The 20,646-nt window shown below is 53.0% G+C and overlaps 8 protein-coding genes across 8 annotated transcripts; 6 read left to right on the top strand and 2 right to left on the bottom strand.

The window, feature by feature from the left end:
• Positions 1-393: 393 nt before the first annotated feature.
• On the bottom strand, positions 394-2,249 carry NUU61_003831 (putative nucleotide-sugar transporter; the record flags this gene model as incomplete). The annotated part of the gene is made up of 2 exons (XM_056654413.1): positions 394-1,731; positions 1,800-2,249. The coding sequence occupies 2 exons, from the start codon at positions 2,247-2,249 to the stop codon at positions 394-396; spliced, it is 1,788 nt and encodes a 595-aa protein (XP_056512440.1).
• Positions 2,250-3,124: 875 nt separating this feature from the next.
• NUU61_003830 (glycoside hydrolase family 15 protein) lies at positions 3,125-5,324 on the top strand (the record flags this gene model as incomplete). The annotated part of the gene is made up of 3 exons (XM_056654412.1): positions 3,125-4,889; positions 4,977-5,041; positions 5,112-5,324. The coding sequence occupies 3 exons, from the start codon at positions 3,125-3,127 to the stop codon at positions 5,322-5,324; spliced, it is 2,043 nt and encodes a 680-aa protein (XP_056512439.1).
• A 366-nt stretch (positions 5,325-5,690) lies between these two features.
• Positions 5,691-8,365, top strand: NUU61_003829 (uncharacterized protein; the record flags this gene model as incomplete). The annotated part of the gene is made up of 3 exons (XM_056654411.1): positions 5,691-5,981; positions 6,069-7,820; positions 7,883-8,365. The coding sequence occupies 3 exons, from the start codon at positions 5,691-5,693 to the stop codon at positions 8,363-8,365; spliced, it is 2,526 nt and encodes an 841-aa protein (XP_056512438.1).
• A 548-nt stretch (positions 8,366-8,913) lies between these two features.
• Positions 8,914-10,855, bottom strand: NUU61_003828 (sugar porter family MFS transporter; the record flags this gene model as incomplete). The annotated part of the gene is made up of 5 exons (XM_056654410.1): positions 8,914-9,144; positions 9,216-9,292; positions 9,366-9,711; positions 9,799-10,271; positions 10,330-10,855. 5 exons carry the CDS (start codon positions 10,853-10,855, stop codon positions 8,914-8,916), a joined length of 1,653 nt encoding a protein of 550 aa, XP_056512437.1.
• A 1,198-nt stretch (positions 10,856-12,053) lies between these two features.
• NUU61_003827 (V-type ATPase assembly factor PKR1) lies at positions 12,054-12,575 on the top strand (the record flags this gene model as incomplete). The annotated part of the gene is made up of 1 exon (XM_056654409.1): positions 12,054-12,575. One exon carries the CDS (start codon positions 12,054-12,056, stop codon positions 12,573-12,575), a length of 522 nt encoding a protein of 173 aa, XP_056512436.1.
• A 397-nt stretch (positions 12,576-12,972) lies between these two features.
• Positions 12,973-15,828, top strand: NUU61_003826 (anaphase promoting complex subunit 2; the record flags this gene model as incomplete). Its single annotated transcript, XM_056654408.1, has 2 exons — positions 12,973-13,473; positions 13,528-15,828. The coding sequence occupies 2 exons, from the start codon at positions 12,973-12,975 to the stop codon at positions 15,826-15,828; spliced, it is 2,802 nt and encodes a 933-aa protein (XP_056512435.1).
• A 528-nt stretch (positions 15,829-16,356) lies between these two features.
• NUU61_003825 (glycoside hydrolase) lies at positions 16,357-16,792 on the top strand (the record flags this gene model as incomplete). Its single annotated transcript, XM_056654407.1, has 2 exons — positions 16,357-16,582; positions 16,656-16,792. The coding sequence occupies 2 exons, from the start codon at positions 16,357-16,359 to the stop codon at positions 16,790-16,792; spliced, it is 363 nt and encodes a 120-aa protein (XP_056512434.1).
• Positions 16,793-16,876: 84 nt separating this feature from the next.
• Positions 16,877-18,721, top strand: NUU61_003824 (glycoside hydrolase family 18 protein; the record flags this gene model as incomplete). Its single annotated transcript, XM_056654406.1, has 7 exons — positions 16,877-17,150; positions 17,212-17,300; positions 17,363-17,568; positions 17,648-17,840; positions 18,001-18,142; positions 18,210-18,281; positions 18,348-18,721. The coding sequence occupies 7 exons, from the start codon at positions 16,877-16,879 to the stop codon at positions 18,719-18,721; spliced, it is 1,350 nt and encodes a 449-aa protein (XP_056512433.1).
• Between the last annotated feature and the right edge of the window lie 1,925 nt (positions 18,722-20,646).

The following is a 20,646-nucleotide window of genomic DNA, read 5'->3' as shown; positions in this document are numbered from 1 at the left end:
CTCCAGATGGGTTAAGAACAATGAAAATTTGTATAAGAAAGGGCCTGATAGTGCCCAAAAAGGGAATTTCGATTGGTGGTATCAGTCGAGCCACGGCTCTGTAGAGATGCAATAGCCCCATGGCAGCGTTCACACATCTTCCCGGCTCACCCAGGACCTTGCCGTTGCAGAAACCAAGTCCTAGATTCATATAAAATGATCGCACACACGCACACACGCACACACCCCAAGCGCCAATCTGACTTTTGCCTTAAGCGAGTCCCAGACCCGCCAACACCGAAAGATGAACCAAAGTGACACAGTAACAAAGAAAAAGAGCTCCGCATGGAGCGTAAATATAGATAAAATGGAATAGGAGAGGAGTGGTATTTGGCGTGGAAAGGTGAGGAGAGACTAGGGGCGGTTCGGAGTGTGACTTCGAACGGGCGAAAGAGTGTTGGAGTGGACACCAGGCGATGCCTCTCGCTCTGGAGGAGGGAGTTGGGTAGAAAATTCAGCCTCCGGAATCGAAGTGACAGCCGGAGGAGCGGACTTGATGGGAGAAGTTGGCCCATCATCTTCGGGAATCGTGGACGTGGATATAGTGAGATTGTGCATAGCTCCATTGGCCCGCGTGCGGAATGAGCGTCGTTGATTTCCCGCCAGAGAAGCATGGTCGTCACTGGGCCCAGCCGGTAAGGAGTTAATCATGCTCGTCTCGGGGTTTGCAACTCGGTGATATCCTTGCTCTCCCCCGCTCGGATCGCCGTCTTCTAGGTCGTCCTCTGGACTCGACTCGCGACTCCACGCATGCCGTGCCTCCTCGCGCATCCGGGAAATCTTCATATAATTATAGGCCGCAATACTGCTGATGGTAATGACCAAACCAGACACATTAACGACAGTTAGCGGGTCATGGAACACAATGCCTGCTGCACTGATTGTCAAAACTTCCTTGAAGCTGCCGCAAATGCTTAGGGTGACGACCGAGGAACGCTTGAGGAGCGCGAATTCGGAGGCGATCATGCAGAACGCAAGCACCCCGGGAAACACCAACAGAGTGGAACCAAGCAGAGGTCCGTGCTTCTCGATCAGACCGGTGACGCCTTGAAGGATCTCAGCAGGACCCTCCACAGTAAAAGCGATCGCGGATAGTGACAGGAACATCACGGGTGTGAGGAGAAAGAGGGTTGAGAACGGGTTGGACGTAGCCGGGTGCCGAAGCAGGAGGATTTGAGTCAGGCCCCATCGGAAACCCGAAAAGAAGGCAGATGAAATGGTGAGCGCGAAGCCCAGCGCATTAAACGCAGTCTCCCCGGCCACCATCATCACTACTCCGATCGTCATGACCGCGATTATGAGCATCAATTTCACCGAAGGAGATTCGAGACGGAACAAAAAGGCAAAGAGAAGAACAAAGCCGAGTGCAGACGATTTGCACATTGTCAGGAAAGTGAGAGAGATAAACTTCAAGGCCATATTACCCAGGCCAATGTCGAGCGACGTCGCGGCACCGCAAGGGACCAGGCGGGTGAGGTAGAAGAAAGTAGTCAGCACCGGCGTGGACTCCTCGGGGCCACTGCCATCAACAGGCGAGTTCAACGTAGAACTTGGGGGGTTCCGAGGACGGAGGGACGGAAACACCCATAATAGAAGAGCAGAGAGTGTGAATTGCACCACCATATGCAAGCTTGTCGTGAACAGAGGAAAAGGGAACACCACATCGTTCTCGGAGAACATCCATTTGTTGTACTGTCGAGGGAAAGACGATTAGTGTTAGTAGTCCAAAATCGACGGGGATGATCGGGGAAGTTACTCACAATGGAAATCGACAGCGAAAAGAAGTACCACATCAGGATCAATCCTGCGTTGATCAACAGTTTTCTGACAACATTACGGTCGGCTAGGCCCATCCGAAAGAAATCATGCCGTGATGATTTCACATCCGCAATCCGAGCATCTAACTTTCTGCGTTGTCGACGTCGTCGCCGTCGTTGGCGTTTTTGATGTGAAGTGAGCCCAGTCTCCTCGTCATACTGATCGTCGTCCGAGCTGATGTCCAACTCCGGACTTTCCGTGGTCGATGAAATATCTGATGGGTCGGTATCCTCGGTCAAGGGCTCTTGTTCTTCCCGCTTGGGTCCTCCCTCTCCATGCGACCGCAGACTCTCATCCCGGCGTTCCGATGAACCCAGATGTGAAGATCGAACCGTTCCGGTAAGAGCCGAGCTTCGCCGGCGATGATGACTCCCGCCGGGTGAAAGCCTCATTCTGGATAGGGTTTACGGACGGATAGGAAAATAAGGTGTGGGGATGAGACGTGTAGTCCCCATGAGCATGCGACCGACAGCTGTCCGACCAGGCACGTGGAGGAGAGGAGAATAGTTGGGACAGTTGGAAGGAGGCGACAGAGAAAGGGAGGGTAAGGAGGAAGAAGCAGTTGAAACTCGGTCCAACTAAAGGAGCGACTGATGGAGGGAAACTCAGAAAGAAAGAGAGAAGAAGAAGAAGAGAAGAGAAAAGAGAAAAGAGGAGAGAGAGAGAGGGAGAGAGGAGCAAGGAGCAGTTCAGGGCTGAAGATTAGGCGGTCATTCTGGTGGCGCTTTCACTGGCTCCAGTGGGCTCCACATCCTGCACATCTTGGGATTTTCGCTTTGGTCGATCCGGGGTCAACGAGACGAGCCCTCCATTGGCGGATTGCAACTTCCGACCAGCCCCGTCCAAAGCAGAAGATGAGTGTGTGGTGACACTTGGTCAGGGAGGTCCCATGAGGGGGCTGATCGTGAAACAGGGGGAGCCCTGATGGCCACAGAATCAAAGAAAAGCAGGACCCGAGCAGAATTGGGCGTCAAGGACTCGAGAACTTCGATCTTTCAGTCTCGAACTGCGATGCAATGAGTTCCTACGATCAAGGCAATGACCGATCATGACCAAATGGGGCATAATGATGATATGGGCTGATATCATCATCATGTCGTGGCTCCTCATAGTTCCGCGTGGAATATATGTCGAGAGATGCGTATGATGCCAGTTCAGAGAGGACTGGGGCATTGTGTTCCATCTCTGCGACTCTTCTTCTTCGCGAGACGGGATTCTTTCTTTTTTCTTTCTTTTGCATGACCATTGATCTGTGTGAATTGCCACCATGTCCGAACCCTCCTACAATGCCATTGAGGACTATGGCCTGATCGGCGATATGCACACCTGTGCCCTCGTCAGTAAAGCCGGGAGCTTGGATTATATGTGCTGGCCCGTCTTTGATTCCCCCACGGTGTTCTGTCGTCTGCTGGATGACAGGAAAGGCGGTTTCTTCTCTGTGGCCCCGTACAAGACGGTGGTCGATCCCCACAGCAAGCAGCGGTATCTCCCATACTCGAACTTGCTCGAGACTCGCTGGACCAACGAGGATGGCGTCGTGACTATGTTAGATTACTTCCCGGTCACCCCCAAGAAGACGATTCAGTCGCATCGGCTGTTGTCGGGATATTGTCCGTGCAATGAGCCCGAATCCAATCGCTTCAAATCGGGGCTGCAGCACTCGGGCCTGATCCGCAAGCTGGAATGCAGCCGTGGCTCGATGGAGTTGCAGGTGGAACTCTTCCCGGCTTTTAACTATGCACGGGACTCCCACACGGCTCGTGCAAAGCTGGAGAATGACCTGTGCAAGCACCGGCTCCAGACCATTCATTTTGAAAGCGAGTCGGAGCGGCTGCAGCTCGAGATCTTTGCCGACTCGCGAGAGCCCGACAAGCTGGGCTTCCCGTCGGCCATGTTCAGCATGGAAGAACGGCCCGGGTTGCGAGGACGCGGATTGGTGGCCTGGTTTCGCCTTTCCGAAGGACAGACGATTCATCTGATATTGCACAGTCCCGAGAAGGCAGTGCCCAGCTCGGCCACCATGGCCGCATACCTCGGCAAGATGGAAGAGGAGACGTCGGACTACTGGACGGACTGGACCCGCAAGTGCGCGTTTCGCGGTCACTATCGAGAGACGGTTGAGCGCAGCCTTCTGATCTTGAAGCTGCTGACCTACAAGCCCACAGGGGCCATTATCGCCTCGCCCACCTTCTCGCTCCCAGAAAACGTGGGCGGCTCTCGAAACTGGGACTACCGTTATTCTTGGGTCCGCGACACGGCCTTCACCTTGTATGTCTTTCTCAAGATGGGCTACAGCCACGAGGCCGAGTCGTACGTCAATTTCATTTTCGACCGGGTCATGCCGCATGCAGCCCAGGACATCCAGCCGGGGAGCAAGCGCCCGTTCCTGCCGCTCATGTTCACTATCCGTGGCGAGTACGACATCCCCGAGGTGGAACTGGATCACCTCGATGGGTACAAGGGAAGTAAGCCTGTCCGTGTGGGCAACGCCGCTGTCTTCCACACGCAGCTGGACATCTATGGCGAGTTGCTGGACTCTATCTACTTGTACAACAAACACGGCAACCCCATCACCTACGACCAGTGGTCGGCCATCCGGCGTATGGTGAACTATGTGGTTGGTGTGCGCCACCAAAAGGACATGTCCATCTGGGAATCGCGTGGCCAGATCCAGAACTTTATCTACTCGAAGATCATGTTGTGGGTGGCCCTGGACCGGGGGGTTCGGCTTGCAGAGAAGCGGGCTAGTTTGCCATGCCCGGATCGTTTCAAGTGGATTCAGGTACGGGACGAGATGTACGACGAGATCATGGACAAAGGTTTCAATTCCGAGCGAGGTCATTTCTGCCAGAGCTTCGAGAGCCGTGAGGTCCTCGATGCATCCATCTTGATTGCGCCCTTGGTCTTCTTTGTCGCGCCCAACGATCCCCGGTTCATCAGCACGCTGAAGCGGATCCTGGAGAGTCCGGAGAAGGAGGGGTTGTCCAGCGCAAAAATGGTGTTCCGGTACGACCATTTAAAAGCCAACGATGGTATGTGTGATTGGCGAGCCCCAGAACCCAGGAACCCAGCATAGTCGTTTGTTTTCCCGCCGGATTGCTGATCCCCATGTTTCACAGGCGTCGGAGGAGGCGAGGGTGCTTTTATTATGGTCACCTTTTGGCTCGTCGAGGCCATGGCCCGGGTAAGGTTTCTTATTTCCTGTCGTGGAACTCCTGAATGTACTAATCCAAGACCACCCGTGGTTCATCCAGGCCGCCAAGTATGATGTCCCCATTCCCAACATCTGGAAACTCGCGCTGTCGCACTTTGACAACATCCTGTCCTATTCCAACCACCTGGGCATGTTCTCTGAAGAAGTAGCCATTTCAGGTGAGCAGATGGGCAACACTCCCCAGGCATTCAGCCATTTGGCCTGTATTAGCGCGGCTCTCAATCTGGAGAAGTTAGGTCGGGAGGAAAACTGAAGGTCTGGTTGATTGTTTGATTCGAGCAACACCCAAAATCAGTTTTGTTAGTTTCTGTTGTAATTGTAGTAGAATAAATCCACTTATTTCTCCTTTTTCTCTCAATTTTTCTTCAGTATCTCTCCTATCCTCAGGCATCAAGAGGCATTTCGAGACCAGTATGGTGCTTACATAAGATCGTCAGCTATCGCAGCCTGCTACCCCAGATCTCCCTTTCCCCATTCCTTATCGTTGCCTTTCTACAAATCCCTGCCTTACTTCAAACCCATTGGAGCTTGTCTCTTCCCATCTTTCTTCAGGAGATGTTCTTGCCTGGCGCCCCACCCTTCCCCACTATCACTGTGGCCTCTTCGCGCTAGGTGCATCATGGCAGCTGCTACCTTGAATGGAGTTGACAAGCTCAGCCCAGACCTTGGCATGTCCTCTGACGAAGAGGATTTTGTCTCCAGCCAAAGCACTGCCTCTGGGGACATCGACCAGTCAGCCAAGCAGCATTTGTCAACCGCTCTCGAAAAGATGCAGCACCAGAACGTGACCTGGACGTTTCCTCCCGAAACAAGAGCTTCTAGTGACACACCTCCAGCCTCGAAAATGGCGAAAAAGCCACTGGAGCTGCTGGACTTACCTCTGGATGTCCTCAAGGACATTATCAAAGAGGTAAGCATCAGCTCTCACTTGCAAGCAATTCTAGTTCTTTTGGTCCTTCCATCCTGAGGAATACAGCTGATTTGTGGAATATAACAGGTAACGCACACCAATGACCTCACTTCTCTTGCTCTCACTTGCTCCGCCATTCACTCGTTGACAATTCCTCATATGTACTCACGATTCGACATTGTCTGGCCGGAATCCCTCACCCCAACCCCGGAGGACTACACGGGAGTTGATGCTCTCTCTCACGGCCTGTCTACACTGGTTATGGGAGAGGATGTGTTCGGACAATTGCCGCTGTTGGGATCTTCTCGATCCGCAAGCGCCTGCTCGCATTGCGGTTGCGATGATCGTGGTCATCGCCCGGCTTCTACTTCTCAAGAAGTGGAGCCCAGAGTCAGCTTGCGCCGAGGAAACAATTACGCGCAATACACGCGCACGTTCTCCATTGGCAATGGTCCGCTGGGATGGGTCCAAGAGTACTCGGTGAACAAAGAGGTTGGCAAGATGCTCGGGACGCTGGTCGCCTTGGCTGTCGCACGCATGGTCAATCTCGAGGCGTTCATATGGGACATGCCGACGGGGGTGGTGCGTGAAATCTGGCTTGCGCTGGCCTCGCTAGCCAATCGGCCGGGCCACGAGTGTCGTCTTGAGCGTGTCTGGGTGCGCTGGCACGACAATTCAGAGCATACTTGGCGCACCTCGACCATGATGATCTCGCGACTGCTCCACAACTACAAGCACGTAGAACACCCTTCATTGTCCGTGTTGCCGCCGCTGAAGAGCGTGGCTGTCCTCGACATTGATGAACCGGCGTATGTGGAGGAACTGGCCGTCCTGGTTGAGAGATCACATCAACGCCTGACGGAACTGCGAATCGGCATCTCTGCTAAGGCCTATATGGCCCCCTGGCTTATCTGCGGGAAGGACTCTGATACCTCATCGACGTGGCCCAGGATGAGCGGTGTACTTGGGATCCTTTCACCCCGCAATCCGGTTCAGCAGGATGACGCGACTACCGTGGCATCAATGGCTGAACTTTCAATGGCTTCAGAGGGCTGGGGCTCTGGACCCGCGTCCGCCTCCGCGTCCGCCTCCTCTGCTGAACAGAACCTCCAAACCTCGGCCATTTCTGTTAATGGACAAGTGACCTCACCCCAGAACGTGAGCTCGTCTAACGCCATCCATGGCAGCAACTCCTCGCCGCTAGCAGCCTCAGCTTCCCCGGGAACCAGTGCTCGGTCATCTGCTAAAGTTCCTCATCCCGGGGATAAGGTGTTCAATCTCCAGCTTCTCGAATTAGAGCGGGTTCCTCTATTTATGCCGTCGCTTCTTCCCGCCATCGACTGGACTCGCCTTGCGACCCTCACCATAATGCGATGTGAAGACCATGAGAAGCTCTGGGGAGCCCTTCGCCGCAAATATGCACCACCGGAATTGCCACCAAAGCGATCGCAGAACGGAGATCATGATCGGCCGAGTTTGAGATCCGATGACTTTGCGCTGAAGATCAAAAATCTTCGCACAGACACAGTCTCACCTCACTTCATGCTCTTCATCAAGGAGGCTTTGGCCCCGAATACCCTGGAGTGTGTCTCTCTGCACGAAGCACCATCCTACGATTCTACCGTCCAAGTCGACGCCATTTACCGACACATCCTGCGGAAACACCGACTGAGTCTGCGAAATATCCTGGTCGATGCGACCGATCGGACAATCGCGCATGACAGCATGAACACACAATGGCACAAGTGGATCTTCAACCACGAGATGATCTCATTCGTCACTAGTGGCCGCATGCCGCATCTTAAGGAACTGGCCATGTCAATGCATTATCGGGATTGGGTAAGAACACGGTTTTTGGTCCTATTTTATGCTTGTTTCTGAACTAACCTTTGCAAATCCAGCACTATTTCCTTCAGCGTCTCCCCAACATGCCCCAGGTCCGTGCTTTATACCTGCCGCATATTAGGCACAGCGTCCACCGCGACCTGAAAGAGCTCGCTCTCCAGATCCTCGACATTGTCAGTATTCGGCCGGATCTCAAAGTCGCTTACATTGGCCTGGAAAACAAATGCTACCAGATTCTCGAGGCGACTCGCAATGACCAAGATTCCGAATTTGACGACAACAACCCGACTGACCCTTTTGCTCCTACCGACGAAGAAGACCCGTGGGACAACGGCAATTTCCAGCCCAATACCCTAGAAGAAGAGGAAGAAGACATCCCAGACGCGCAGCTAGTCGATGATCTTGCCAACGACGACTCCGATGACTCGGATAGCGAGCCGGAAGCACTTGGTGCTTCCCGGATTCAATTTCGGCTGCAGGAGATTCTCTTTTACGACGACAAGATATCTATTTTCAAGGCACGTCATGGCGTTCTGTGACTGATTGAGTTTTATTTTGTTTTATTTCTTTTTCTTTTCTTTTTCTTCGGGTTACCTTCAATATTTTCGACGGGTATCATTCATGCACTTTATGGTGTTGGGGGAGTTCAATTTGCCATTACCTTGCGAGATACCACATAGCCTTCGGTTAAGACAGCCATGATTCATGAAATTGATTTATCATTAGATATGTTCTATCTCCTTGGATGCCGATTAACGGAGTAGGGAGGAGGAAAGAAAAGGGAAAAGAAGAGGAGGCTAGGTGCATGGCAGACGATCATCGAAATTCGGTATTATACAACATGGATGGGTCTTGATCCAGGTCCACACTGGCCAAAACTCTACCAAGACCTCAAGACCTTTGACTGGGTATTCTGACCAAAAGGATCATAGCTTCCGGCCGACCTACAAAATATATATGCTTGTCTTGTTGTTCACAGTGCCTATCTATTCCAATTGAAATATCTATCTCATTTATAAAGTTGTTGGTATTGTTATGCATGGATTGATATTCGCTCGTCATTATCATAAACATCTCAGAGGAGATTTCACAAAAACTCCCGGTTGGCTCGCAGCAGCTCGACTTCAATCGCATTTCGCCTGTCTCGCTCGCCCTCGTTGGAGTTGTCTTTGAAGACGTGGTCCATCTGCTCTAGCGTCCGGCCCTTGGTCTCTGGGACGAAGAAGAAGGTCCACAGGCCGGCGAGGACACAGAAGACGGCGAAGAAGACGTAGGCGCCGTATCCGGTGTTTTGAACAAGGGGGGGAGTGATGAGTCCCTGGAATTAAACAGAGGTATTAGTGAGTCTATCACTAACGAAATGGAAACCAGTCCAAGAGTTATACTTACAATGATGAAGTTATTGAGCCAGTTCGAGCAGGTGGAAAGGGCGACACCCTTGGCACGGAGCGAAGATGGGAAGATTTCTGCGTGGAAGGTCAGTCTATTTCTTTCTTTTGATTGATGTTGACTTCCTCCCGGGTGAGAATCAGAACATACCAGATGGCATGGCCCAAGGAACAGGGCCCCATGAAGCCCCAAAAGCAATCATATAAAACAACAAGAAGGCGACACTAGCCCAGCCCTGCGCTCGATGCGCCGACCAGTTCGAATCGAAGAGGCCGACCAGCACGGCAATGATGATGTGCGACATGGCCATGAGAGTGGCTCCGCCCAGCAGAAGCTTGCGTCGACCAAGAGTGTCCATCGTCCAGATGCTGGTGGTGACACCGACCAGCTGCAGGATGTTGAGGACACCGGACATGATCAGCTGCATACTGGTGTCGAGGCCCATGGACTCGAAGAGGGATGGTGAGTAGTAGATTAGGGCATTGATTCCGACGAACTGCACAGACAATCAGCATCCCATGAACACAAAAAAAAAAAAAACAATTAATTGGAGGTAGAGGGGGGTGGGGGACTGATCACTCACCTGCTGAAAGAACATAATACCCACCCCAATATGAGTCCGCCGCCAACAGCCCTTCTTAAAACAATCAAGCCAAGATGCCAGCTCCAGCAGGGCTTCATTCTTAGTTCCGCTACCCTGCAGATTCGGGTGTTTCTCCGCATTCATCTCCTGATGGAACCGCACCTCGGCCTGGATGTCCATGAACTCCTGGCGCACGCGCATGTCCGAGGTCGGCAGCCGGCGCAGCTTGCCCAGACTCTCAAGCGCTTCGTCGGAGCGGCCCTTGGAGGCGAGCCAGCGTGGCGAGAAGGGGAGGATGTAGACCCCCGCAGCGAGGACGAAGCCGGGGATCATTTGCAACAGAAACGGGAGGCGCCAGGCCCATTCGCCGGCCATGTATCGTGTGCCGTATGTTACCCAGAAGGCGATGACGATGCCGAGGACGATGCAGAATTCTTCGAGGACGAGGAGGGTTCCGCGGCATTCGGGGGGACCTGACAACAGTGTGTTAGGGCTGTCATTGCTTTCTGTTATGGGAGGGGGTATACTCACTAATTTCGGAGATGTACAGAGGCGCCACCATGGACAACATACCAATCCCAACACCGCCAATCAACCGCGCCACCGTCAACATGGCATAGTCGACCGCGGCAGTTTGCAGAATCGAGCCAACAGTGAATATAGCGACCGCCACGAGGATTGAGTACCGGCGCGAGATGCGATCCGCGATCCAGCCCTGGTTCAGCGCACCCAGCAATGCACCCAGCTCAATCATCGCTGTTAACAGGCCCTTCCAGAACCCGGCGCCCGCCGCCGACTTGGAGACTTGCGGGAACTGTTCCAGGAACTGGTCCATGACCAGGATGACGGAGACGACGCCCTGGTCATAGCCGAAGACCAGTCCTCCGAGTGTCGAGCATGTGGCGCATAGTAACACGAACGGATTACTGACTAGCCCGCGCAGTCCTGGCGGGCCGTAGGGCTCGCGGTCTGCGGTGATGTTCTCAGCATGGTGGGTGAAGCCCTGTACGGAGCGGCCGTCTGGGGATAGCTCCTTTGGGGGTAAGTCGTCAACCATTGTCGGAAGACAATACAATCCAAGCAAATCAGAAAGAAAGAGATGGGAAGGGAGAACGGGGAAAAAAAAAACACCCCCGGCAACTACGCCATGGAATCACCGCTCATATTTATAGTTTCCCCTCTTTTTTTCGTGTATCATTTACACTGCATTCGGTATAGATCCGACCCCGGTTTCCCCTCCAAACACCGATCCCGATTTGCGGGGGGGGCAAGTCGGGGTAAGAAATGTGGTTTTCATGGCACCCGTGGACCAGCTACCGCAAAGAGGCAACCGGCACGATGATCAATGATTTAGCTTGGGGAAACCCCCGTGGCTTTTGGTCAATAGAATGCCGCCGATTGGTGATTGGGGCTATTGGAATTATGGTGGTCTCCCCTATCTCTGGCTATACTTCCAAAGCTCCTAGTCAAGGAGTTAGGGCTATGTTGTATACTCAAGTACTGCCATGACGAACAACATTCTTCACCTGCAGTATCCTCACACTTAGAGAACTGTATATGTCATTCGATTTAATTTCCAAATCACTCTCATGAGAGATATGAGAGACAGCTTTTGGTATCCAGGCACTCTTGCTGTTCCCAGATGGGGCTGAAACTCGGCTTCCCTCCGAGCCCATCTCCCTCCTTCCAGCCCCCGTTGGGTATAAGCGCCGTTCATGGATTCGGAATATTCCTGGACGGTGACAACATGCTGCAGCTGAGGAGATTCGAATATCCGCCATCCTCGGGCCGTGAAGGTCTCGGAAGGATTAGGGCTAACCGGTCGCGTGCAAGTTGCATGATGCCTGATCGGGGCTCAGATGAGCTTAAGGAGACTGGGGGATGACAAAAGACTGTCCCATGGTTCTCATTCTATGGAATAGTTAATAATATCCAGTAAGAAAGATAGTCATAATCATCATCATAACAACCAGCCCTGGGGGTATTAAGGAGTAGTCACATCCCCACGGGGAAACCCACCTTCTGTTCCACGTTCCACTTCGGAATCCCGCATATCTAATTATTTTTCTCTTCTCATCTCCCCCGTATTTCTAGTGGTTTCGTGGTGTCGTGGCTTCGTAGTGTTCCATCCGTGAATCGTGTGGATCGTCGGCGTCTGCCTGAGCCGTTTCTGCTTCCCCACGGATTCCAGTTTCCGCACGTCACTCCCACCATCCCCCACTCCCCGACCACCTTACACAGACAACGCTTTCAAGATGGCTTCCTTTGTGGAAGACCTGTGGTCCAGCGTCTTCACCCCGGGCCCCACCCCCACACTATTGATCGCGACCAACGTCACCTTTGCCGCGCTCCAGCTCGTCCTCTTCCTGCTCCTGCTGGCCACCTACAGCATCCACTTCGTGGTCCTGTCCCTGCTATGTGGAGGGCTTTGGTACTCGATTAACTGGTTCGCCGCCGAGGTGCGACTCGCCCAGCAGGCCCAGGACGCAGAACGCAAGAAGCAGCAGCCCGACCCCGACAACCCCCGACCCGACGCGAGCGCGAAGAGCTCGAAGAAGACTTCCGCCGTGGACAGTGCCGACAGTGAAACGGAAACCGAGACCCTTGCCTCCGGGGCGACGATCCCCCGGTCCTCGGCCATAGCCACCGGAAGTGCGTCGTCGGCGAGACTGCAGCCCGTCGGACGGGATGCCCACAAGCGGCCCAGCATGAGCGGGGATAGCTCGGGTTACGGCAGTACCGATAGCGAGTGGGAGAAGGTGGATACTCAACTGTAGCCGTGAAGCGGTTACGTCGTCGTGCAGGGAGCCGGTGACACGGGACCTGCTTATCCTTGATCCTCGATTCGTACAGAGCTACACATATCCCGGTGGAAGCGCATTTGTCTGAGAGATACCCCCTCCTCGATTCAGTAGATGGTTTTCTTTATGAAGTGATTATTGAGTGGACATTTCCAAACATAGCAAAACTACTATTATCAAAAGATACTTTCGGAGACGGCCCCTGTAGTCCGATATTCAACGAAATCTCACTGTCTGCCCGACTGTTGATGCGGTACACAACCACACGTGACCACGCGCCTCCCCCAAACACCCATTCCATCATCGTCCGCCGAGCTCAGAGATCCAAATAATTCCGGTCGAATCGCACAATGCTCCATATCCCTTGACCACGATGCTGTCAACCGTCCCCCTCAATGCGGGACGTCGGCGCGTGTTTGGCTCGGTCTTCTCCCCCGCGTCGCTCGAAGCCCGCCCGCCGACCTTCGCGTCGGCTTTCGATCACGACCCGACAGACGCTCCTTCATTCCAGGGATCCATTGGCTCATCCTCGACGGTCAAAGCCGATTCCCAAACATCGTTTATTTCGACCCACGATAGCCAAGACATATGGAACCATGCCTGGCGTGCGGCGACGGCATTTCTGGCGGTTCCCGACCGCGGGTTCGCGCCGCTCTATAAGTTTCGAGAAACAGATGGAAGCGAAGCCCTGAAGGAATGGAACCGGCTCAGTCCTCCATCGAAGGAGACTGCCGAGGCCTTGGCGTATCTGACTGCTTCGGGCCAACCCGTGAAGAGCCCCGAGAGTGTGGCTGCTGTGCGGGCTTTATTTGAATGGTATGGTGATGAGATACGGCGGCATTTTCTTGTCAACCTTCGAGCTGGATTATACGAGGTATGGTATCAATGCACTGTCCACTAATCTAGATGATGCTAACAAGTGCTATAGCTCCTCGAGAGCTCGGACAAAGAAGGTCTCCTACGGATGATCGTAGACTGCTTGCAACTAGCACGTCGAATATACCTGGCGCCAATTGTCCACTACCTATTGCCATTACTGGCTACCCCCGAGCAAGGACTGGTGTTGACGCAGCTGCAGCGCGGTTTGCATACGGTGGTTTCGTATTCCCTGCCGTGGTCGCGCATATCAACACTTCTTGCTGGAGAAATCACCCGGGATGCTTTGGTGATTTTGAGCATTGATTCTTTACTGGAAGATTCGGACGCCGATGATGCCAGTCAAGACGAAATGGAAGTGGATCGGCAATACTCCGTGTCGTACGAGGACTGGAAACAGGAGACCCCTGAAGCGCGAGCACAGATGATGACGGAAGGCGAGGATGGTCGGGTCACTATGGCGCGGGACCGACTTCTGGCTTTTCTCAATGCGCTGCAGCTCGTCGGCCTTGGCGGTGACAAGGCCCAGAAGGTGTTCGCGAGTGTGATGAATGTCATGATGACTGCATTCGTTCGCGCTGCGTATACCGGCCAGTGGGAGACGCCCACATCCGTACCGCAACACCTGCGGCAATGGATTGAGAACGTCTTTGCACGGCTCGCGGTGCAGGTTCTGGCTATTATCCACACGCCTCCAGCCGGAATTCAAGCCTCGAGTGGGCTTGATGTGAGCTTTGGAGATGTGGAAAAGTGGCAAGAAATTGGCATTGCTCGGCTTGGAGCCCTGCGCACCAGTGAACTCTTCGACGTGATCGTTGAATGGCCTGCAAGCACTGGGGCTGTGGAGGATCTACGACACTTCACAACCCATCCCGCGGCGCGGGCTTATGTCACGCAATCCTTTATTGCGAGCCTGAACCAGCGGCTGTTACACCCAGGAGCCTCCACGGTAGAGATCTTGCAGCTGTATATCTCGATTATTCGAGTCTTCCATCTCCTCGATCCAAAGGGTGTTCTTCTTGATCGCATCGCTCGGCCGATCAGGCGGTATCTGAGAGACCGTGATGACACGGTCAAGGTGATTGTTGGTGGTCTTCTCGCGGAGCCACCGCCGGCTGGTGCACCGGCCGTGTCTGCCAGCGGCGACACTCTGGTAGAGCTGGCAGCGGAGCTGAATAAGGCGCACCAGAATTCCCTGCGGACTAACATGGGTGAACTGGATTACGATGACATGAACTGGGCGCCGGATCCTGTAGACGCGGCGCCCGACTATCGCAAGTCGAAGAGCTCTGATGTCATTGACAGCCTGGTCAGTCTGTTCGACTCGAAGGAGACGTTTGTGAAGGAGATGCAGACTCTCCTCGCAGACCGGCTGCTCCAGAACCGGGAAATGTACGACCAGGAGACATCTGTTCTGGAACTGCTCAAGCTGCGGTTCGGCGATTCGGCATTGCAGGCATGCCAAGTGATGCTTCGAGATATACACGATTCTCGACGCCTCGATACCACCGTGCGAAAGGACCAGGGGCTGTCCAAGCCTCTTCCGGGCAGTCGGCCAGATTCCGCAAGGCAACATCCAGAGATGCACGCCAAGGTTCTCTCGCGTTTCTTCTGGCCGGAAATCCAAGACCAGGAATTCAAGGTTCCAGACGAGATTGCAGCACTGCAGCAGCGGTACGAGGCCGGCTTCGAGGCCCTCAAGCAGTCGCGCAAGCTCACATGGCGTAACGGCCTGGGCCAAGTGACTGTCGAGCTGCAGTTTGAAAATCGCACCTTCGTCGACGAGGTGACAACGTGGCAGGCGACTGTGATTTATGCCTTCCACTCCGAATCCGAGTCGGGCGAGCCCGTGACAAGGACAGTCACCGATCTCTCCAACGAGCTTGAGATGGCCGTGGCTCTCGTCCGCAGCGCGTGTCTGTCCTGGGTTAGCAAGCGTATCCTAACCGAAGTCCAGCGCGACACCTTCCGCGTCCTTGAAGTTCTCCCCTCCGAGACCGAGCACAACGGCTTGGCGGATGGACCGGATGCTTTTGGTATGGAGGGCGCCGGCGGTGCCCCCGGTGACGCTGTCGATGCCGCCGTGGCGGCAGAGGCAGCTGCAGCAGCCGCTGCCAAGGAGTCGGCCGAAGCGGCCGCCATGGAGAAGATGAATCTGTACTGGCAGTTCATCGTGGGCATGCTCACCAACCAGGGGCCCATGCCTCTGCAGCGCGTCATCATGATGCTGAAGATCGTCGTGCCCGGTGGATTCCCGTTTAGTAATGAAGAGCTGCGCGAGTTCTTGGCTGGTATGGTTTCCCGAAGGAAGTTGGAGATTGTGAGTGGCGGCAACTACAAAATCGTGCATTAGGCATTGATGGATTGCTACCTAGGGTAGTGTTGGAAGTGGCATGGACTGTCCTGTATTTCTGGAGTTGTGGTCGGCCCTATACCCTGTACGAATGATTGATGAATATGAGTTCATTTCGCTTAATTGTTTACCTCTGTGGTTGAAGCTATTCAGCGCAGTTGTTTGGAGTAATGCTGCCAAGCCCTGGTATACTTCAGCACTGACCAATCAGCACGAAGTCTCTGAGTACACCCAAAGAGGAAATCTGCTATGCTTCAACAATGTCCTGTCCATTGAGGCCTAGCCTAGTTAATGGAATAGACGGTCATCCAAGAAGAAAATATTTTTAAATAATAATAATAATAATAATATGAAACAGGCTCTGCTCCTTCCATACATTCTGTGCGGACTATACACGGACTCGATGTCAATCCATATTATATCCACCGACTACGCCCCCACACAAACAAAGTAACCCTTCTAAAGCAATTTGCAATCAGCATAGCAACGATAACCAGGCGGCCGCAATGCTCCGAGTGCACCGATGCCATGTCATTGCCCGTCCGGATCTGTTACTACGGGATGTGGGGAGCAAGCGGAGGCTGCGATGACTATCTGCCGGAGAACATCCCCGCGGGGACGTTGACGCATATCAATCTGGCCTTCGAATATGTTAGCGAGGATCACGAAATCACCGATGATAGGGGTCCTATTGCTGCTCGGATGTCGCGTCTCAGGAGGAAGTACCCCGGCCTGTGGGTCAATATTGCGCTTGGTAATGATTGTCCCCACATTGTCCTTTTGATTTGCAGCTTAATTTTTATATTTCTTCTTTAGAAATAATTCAGGCGGATGGGTGTTCAATGAGCCCCCTACCCAGTATCGGTTTTCGCGAATGGCATCGAGGCAGACTACCAGAACTACGTTCTCCTTTGTACAGCTATCCGTGCCGCCTTCGACCGAGAGGACCCAGGCTTGCAGTTAACTCTGACACTATCGTCAAGCTACTGGTACCTGAGAGGGTTCGACTTGAAAAGATTGAAAAAAATACGTGAACTGGTTCAACATCATGACCTACGACATCCACGGACTATGGGACCAGAAGAATCTCTGGACGGGCCCCTATGTAAAGGGCCATACAAACCTGACTGAGATTGAGGAGGGATTCGACTTGCTATGGAGAAATAGCGTCAGCCCTAACAAGGTCGTCATGGGGGTTGGCTTCTACGGAAGGTCATTCACCATGTCCGATGTGTCCTGCTCAACACCTCCATCGTGTAGGTTTGACAGTGCGGGATTTTCCGGGGAATGCACTGGCGAGCCTGGTGTTTTGTCGTACTCCGGTGCGTTGGTTCAACATCCTTTCATGATGACGAAGTCCAGCAATTCTGACAGGTTGTGCAGAGGTAATGAGCCGCCAAAGCCAACTGGGGTCCAGGACATCGTATGACAAGAAGTCATCAGTAAAATGGATGGTATACGGTTCCAACCAGGTTAGTTTGGCTCGTCGAACAACGGACATATAGAGAGTCGAGTAGGCGCTGAGTTGGCGCAGTGGATTTCCTTCGACGACAGTGAGTCGTTCGAGGCTAAGAAATACCTGTTCTCGCGCTGCCTCAAAGGCTTGATGATCTGGTCCATGGATCTCGACACGCAGGACCATCAAGCCATGACGGGTCTGTTTGGCGAGGAAGCCATGGAGGGTGCGCTACGACACACGGGGCTGGACGCCCAAGAAGCGGAGCGGCTTGCCTTTGACCTGTCCGCATGGACAGGCCAGTTATGCTACACCACCCCAAGCTGCACGAATAGCAATCGGGATTAACGAGACCCGGATCAGGTATGCAAGGGCGGCTACGCGGCAGTCGAAGTTGCACACGCGCCCATCCAAAAGAATCGTGATTTCCCCATGGAGGGAGAATGTGAAAACAGCTCATGGCGATCCATCTGCTGCCCGACTAAGGCTCTTCCGCGCAACTGCGAGTGGGTCGGAGCTCCTGAGCGCTCGGTCTTTGGCTGTACGCGTGGCTGTGGTAGGTCGCAGTTCGAGCTCAATCTTGATACATATCTCGATGCCAAGGGTCGGGGAAACTGCTATTCTAGAGCTCGCAGTGTGAGTATTGCTCTGAATTCTGGGCTACAAAATTCTCTAAATTTAGAGACCTTAACCGCTAATCATGATTTGCTTTTTAGCTCTGCTATGATAGCACCGAGATCCTACAGAAGTGTCATTGGAGCAACTGCTGTTGGGTTTCCACTGAAATGGTTCCTGATAAAGACCTCTGCGGTGATAATGAGGTCGCAACAACGCGGCGATACAATAATGGTCAAGGGAGTAAGCAATCATCTCTCATTTTCTATCCCAAGGTCTCTTTGGTCACTGACTGCTCATCTCTTTGCAGGCCCCTGCGGTTTAGAACAAGGACCCAACTCGTATCGTCAGCCCTCTCAAGCATTCTGCTGTCCTAAAAACGGTACGCTGTAGACAATCCCAACATTTAATTTCCCTTTCAAGTTTTAAGGTCCAATAACCATCACAGACAAATTCGAAAAATGCGTCTGGAGAAGAGATGAGCTAGGCTGCAAGCCAGCACAGTGCGCCAAAGATAAACTGCAAATCACATCAGCTCTACTCCCGTCATGGAAAAAAGAAGACTATAAGGTGATTTCACGAGAGTGTATTGGGACCCCCGGGTATCCGATCCCGCCGATGAGAATGCCCCAATACCCACTGTGCTGCGAGCCTCCTTCTCGGTACGGCAAGAAAGGGCCCGTCGAGCCTAGTTATCTTTGGAGCCACTGCTACGACTCCAAGGATGACGATGTCACTTGGGAGTTCAGCGACAACTTTGGTAATAACAACAAAGACACGATGCCGGGAGTCATGGAAGATGACCCCGGCACCGATCCCTAGGGTTTTGTCATGTTGGATGGGCCGCCGGGATCGATCGACAATGCCTTTCATAGGAAGTACACAGTTGTCACCCGAAAAGAACCTACGTATCTCTAGAAGAGAACTATTGTCACCACAAACCGGACGGTTATGGACTCGGTGTTTGAGCACTCAGAGGAGACGGTGCTTGTATATTGTAACCACCCTGCTTAGTCCAAGGAGTGCCGCCAGATCTTCCATAAGAGCGCCGAGGATACCATCATTCAGCTGCCAGACCATGTTGGAGAAGGGCCCTGAGCTAGAGTTGTCTCGATGACCCCAGTCGAGGAGCCCTCCCAAGGCATACCAACATGGGCTGTCGAGAAAAGGAGTGCTACTGATAATAAGAATGGGAAGCCGGTTAAAGAAACAGTTTACATGTGGTAGTCCTATCTGGCAGAGTCTAGGAGTCTATACCTTAACGTTTGACTATAATTTCCATCTTATTCAGCGAGCAGACGAACAGATCAACATCCGAGTCGATTATACCAACATTCTTCCATATTGGGGTGAAGTTACAAACTCTCCCACGTCTAGACGCCCGGCTAGCCAACAGAAGCCAATGCCCACTGATCCCGCTGGAACTTAAAAGACTGGACGGCTGCCCGCGGACTCGGCAATCGACAGCGCCTGATGCCATATCCAACAGAGCAGCCCAAAGAGTTCGTCCCCGGCATGTCAGCATCAGACCACCACGATCCGAACAACCTGAGCTGGTATCACAAGCGGAACCTTACCCTGTTCCTCTCCTATCCATCTATCGGATAGAACCCGGAAGACCAATGGCCAGATCAGTCGTTCTCGCCGGGGACTATGAACAGGCCAGCGGAGGCGAAGAACGGCCCCGTTACAGCAAATGTGGGATCTTCCACATGGGTTATTTGTGCCGCCAATACCATGGGCCAGCAGCGCTACCCATATGCGGGCGTGAATGGACTCTGTTCGGACGGCCAAACCATACGGAAGGCCTGGAAAGGGCTCGCAAATAGGATAGCCACCTTTGAGTAATCATCCGCATTTCCTGGAGGTTCCTTTCAAAACTTGCTGACAAGAAACGAATAGATGTAAAATCAGCTTTGCCGGCTCTCCCGGACCTACTAAGAGAGATAACAATCCGCTTGGATATCTGGACGGCGATCCCTACTATGGTACTGCTCCTGTCCCATCTGATTTTTGATACCTAGAGAAATAGCTGACTCGGATAATAGCCATTGAGCGAGTCGAGGGGACTGAGCAATCGATTAAGTTGACAGGGAACTAAACCGGTTACTGATGGAAGGGATCTGGTGGAGTATATATGAAGAGCGTCGGAGAAGCAATATGCAGACGGGTCTAGTGAGAACGTAGTTGAAATAGGAAATCCTCATATTCTCGTTTGGACGTAGATACATTTCCCATTTCTGACATCCACTTCATATCAACACCATGTCTGTTTACTTGCCGCCATAAGTGGCGTGGCACTGAGCCACACATTGGGCCGCGTTGGAAGGAGGGCAAGCGGCATTGCAGCACTGCTCAGGCGTGCCACAATCAGCCAAGACCACCTGGGAGCCGGAAAGGAGCGCGAGCGCAGCGACAGCGATCTAGAGAGAGAGAGAGAGAGCGAGAGTGTGAGCTGGGTGATCTGGAACGAGATGGAATTGCATAAAAATGGATTGAAGGAAGACTAACCATGTTGAAGAGTTGCATTATGACGTGTAGGTCTTGGAGACGAGGGAAAAAGAAGAAAGATAGGAAGCGTTATGGAGAGGAGAGAACTTGGAATGACCATGCCTTGCAGGAATCGGGCACACTCTCTTTATACCCCCACCAACCCTCTATAAATTTTCTTCCTGTGGCCTAATCCTACATCGGACCACACTAGCACCGGGCGAGGAGGGGGGAAGATCCTTCCAGCTGGAGCTGTG

This window comes from Penicillium alfredii, assembly GCF_028826965.1.
Source record: "Penicillium alfredii strain IBT 34128 chromosome Unknown utg000005l_segment0_segment0, whole genome shotgun sequence".
NCBI lineage: Eukaryota > Fungi > Ascomycota > Eurotiomycetes > Eurotiales > Aspergillaceae > Penicillium > Penicillium alfredii.
This window is presented reverse-complemented; position numbering and strand designations above follow the sequence as displayed.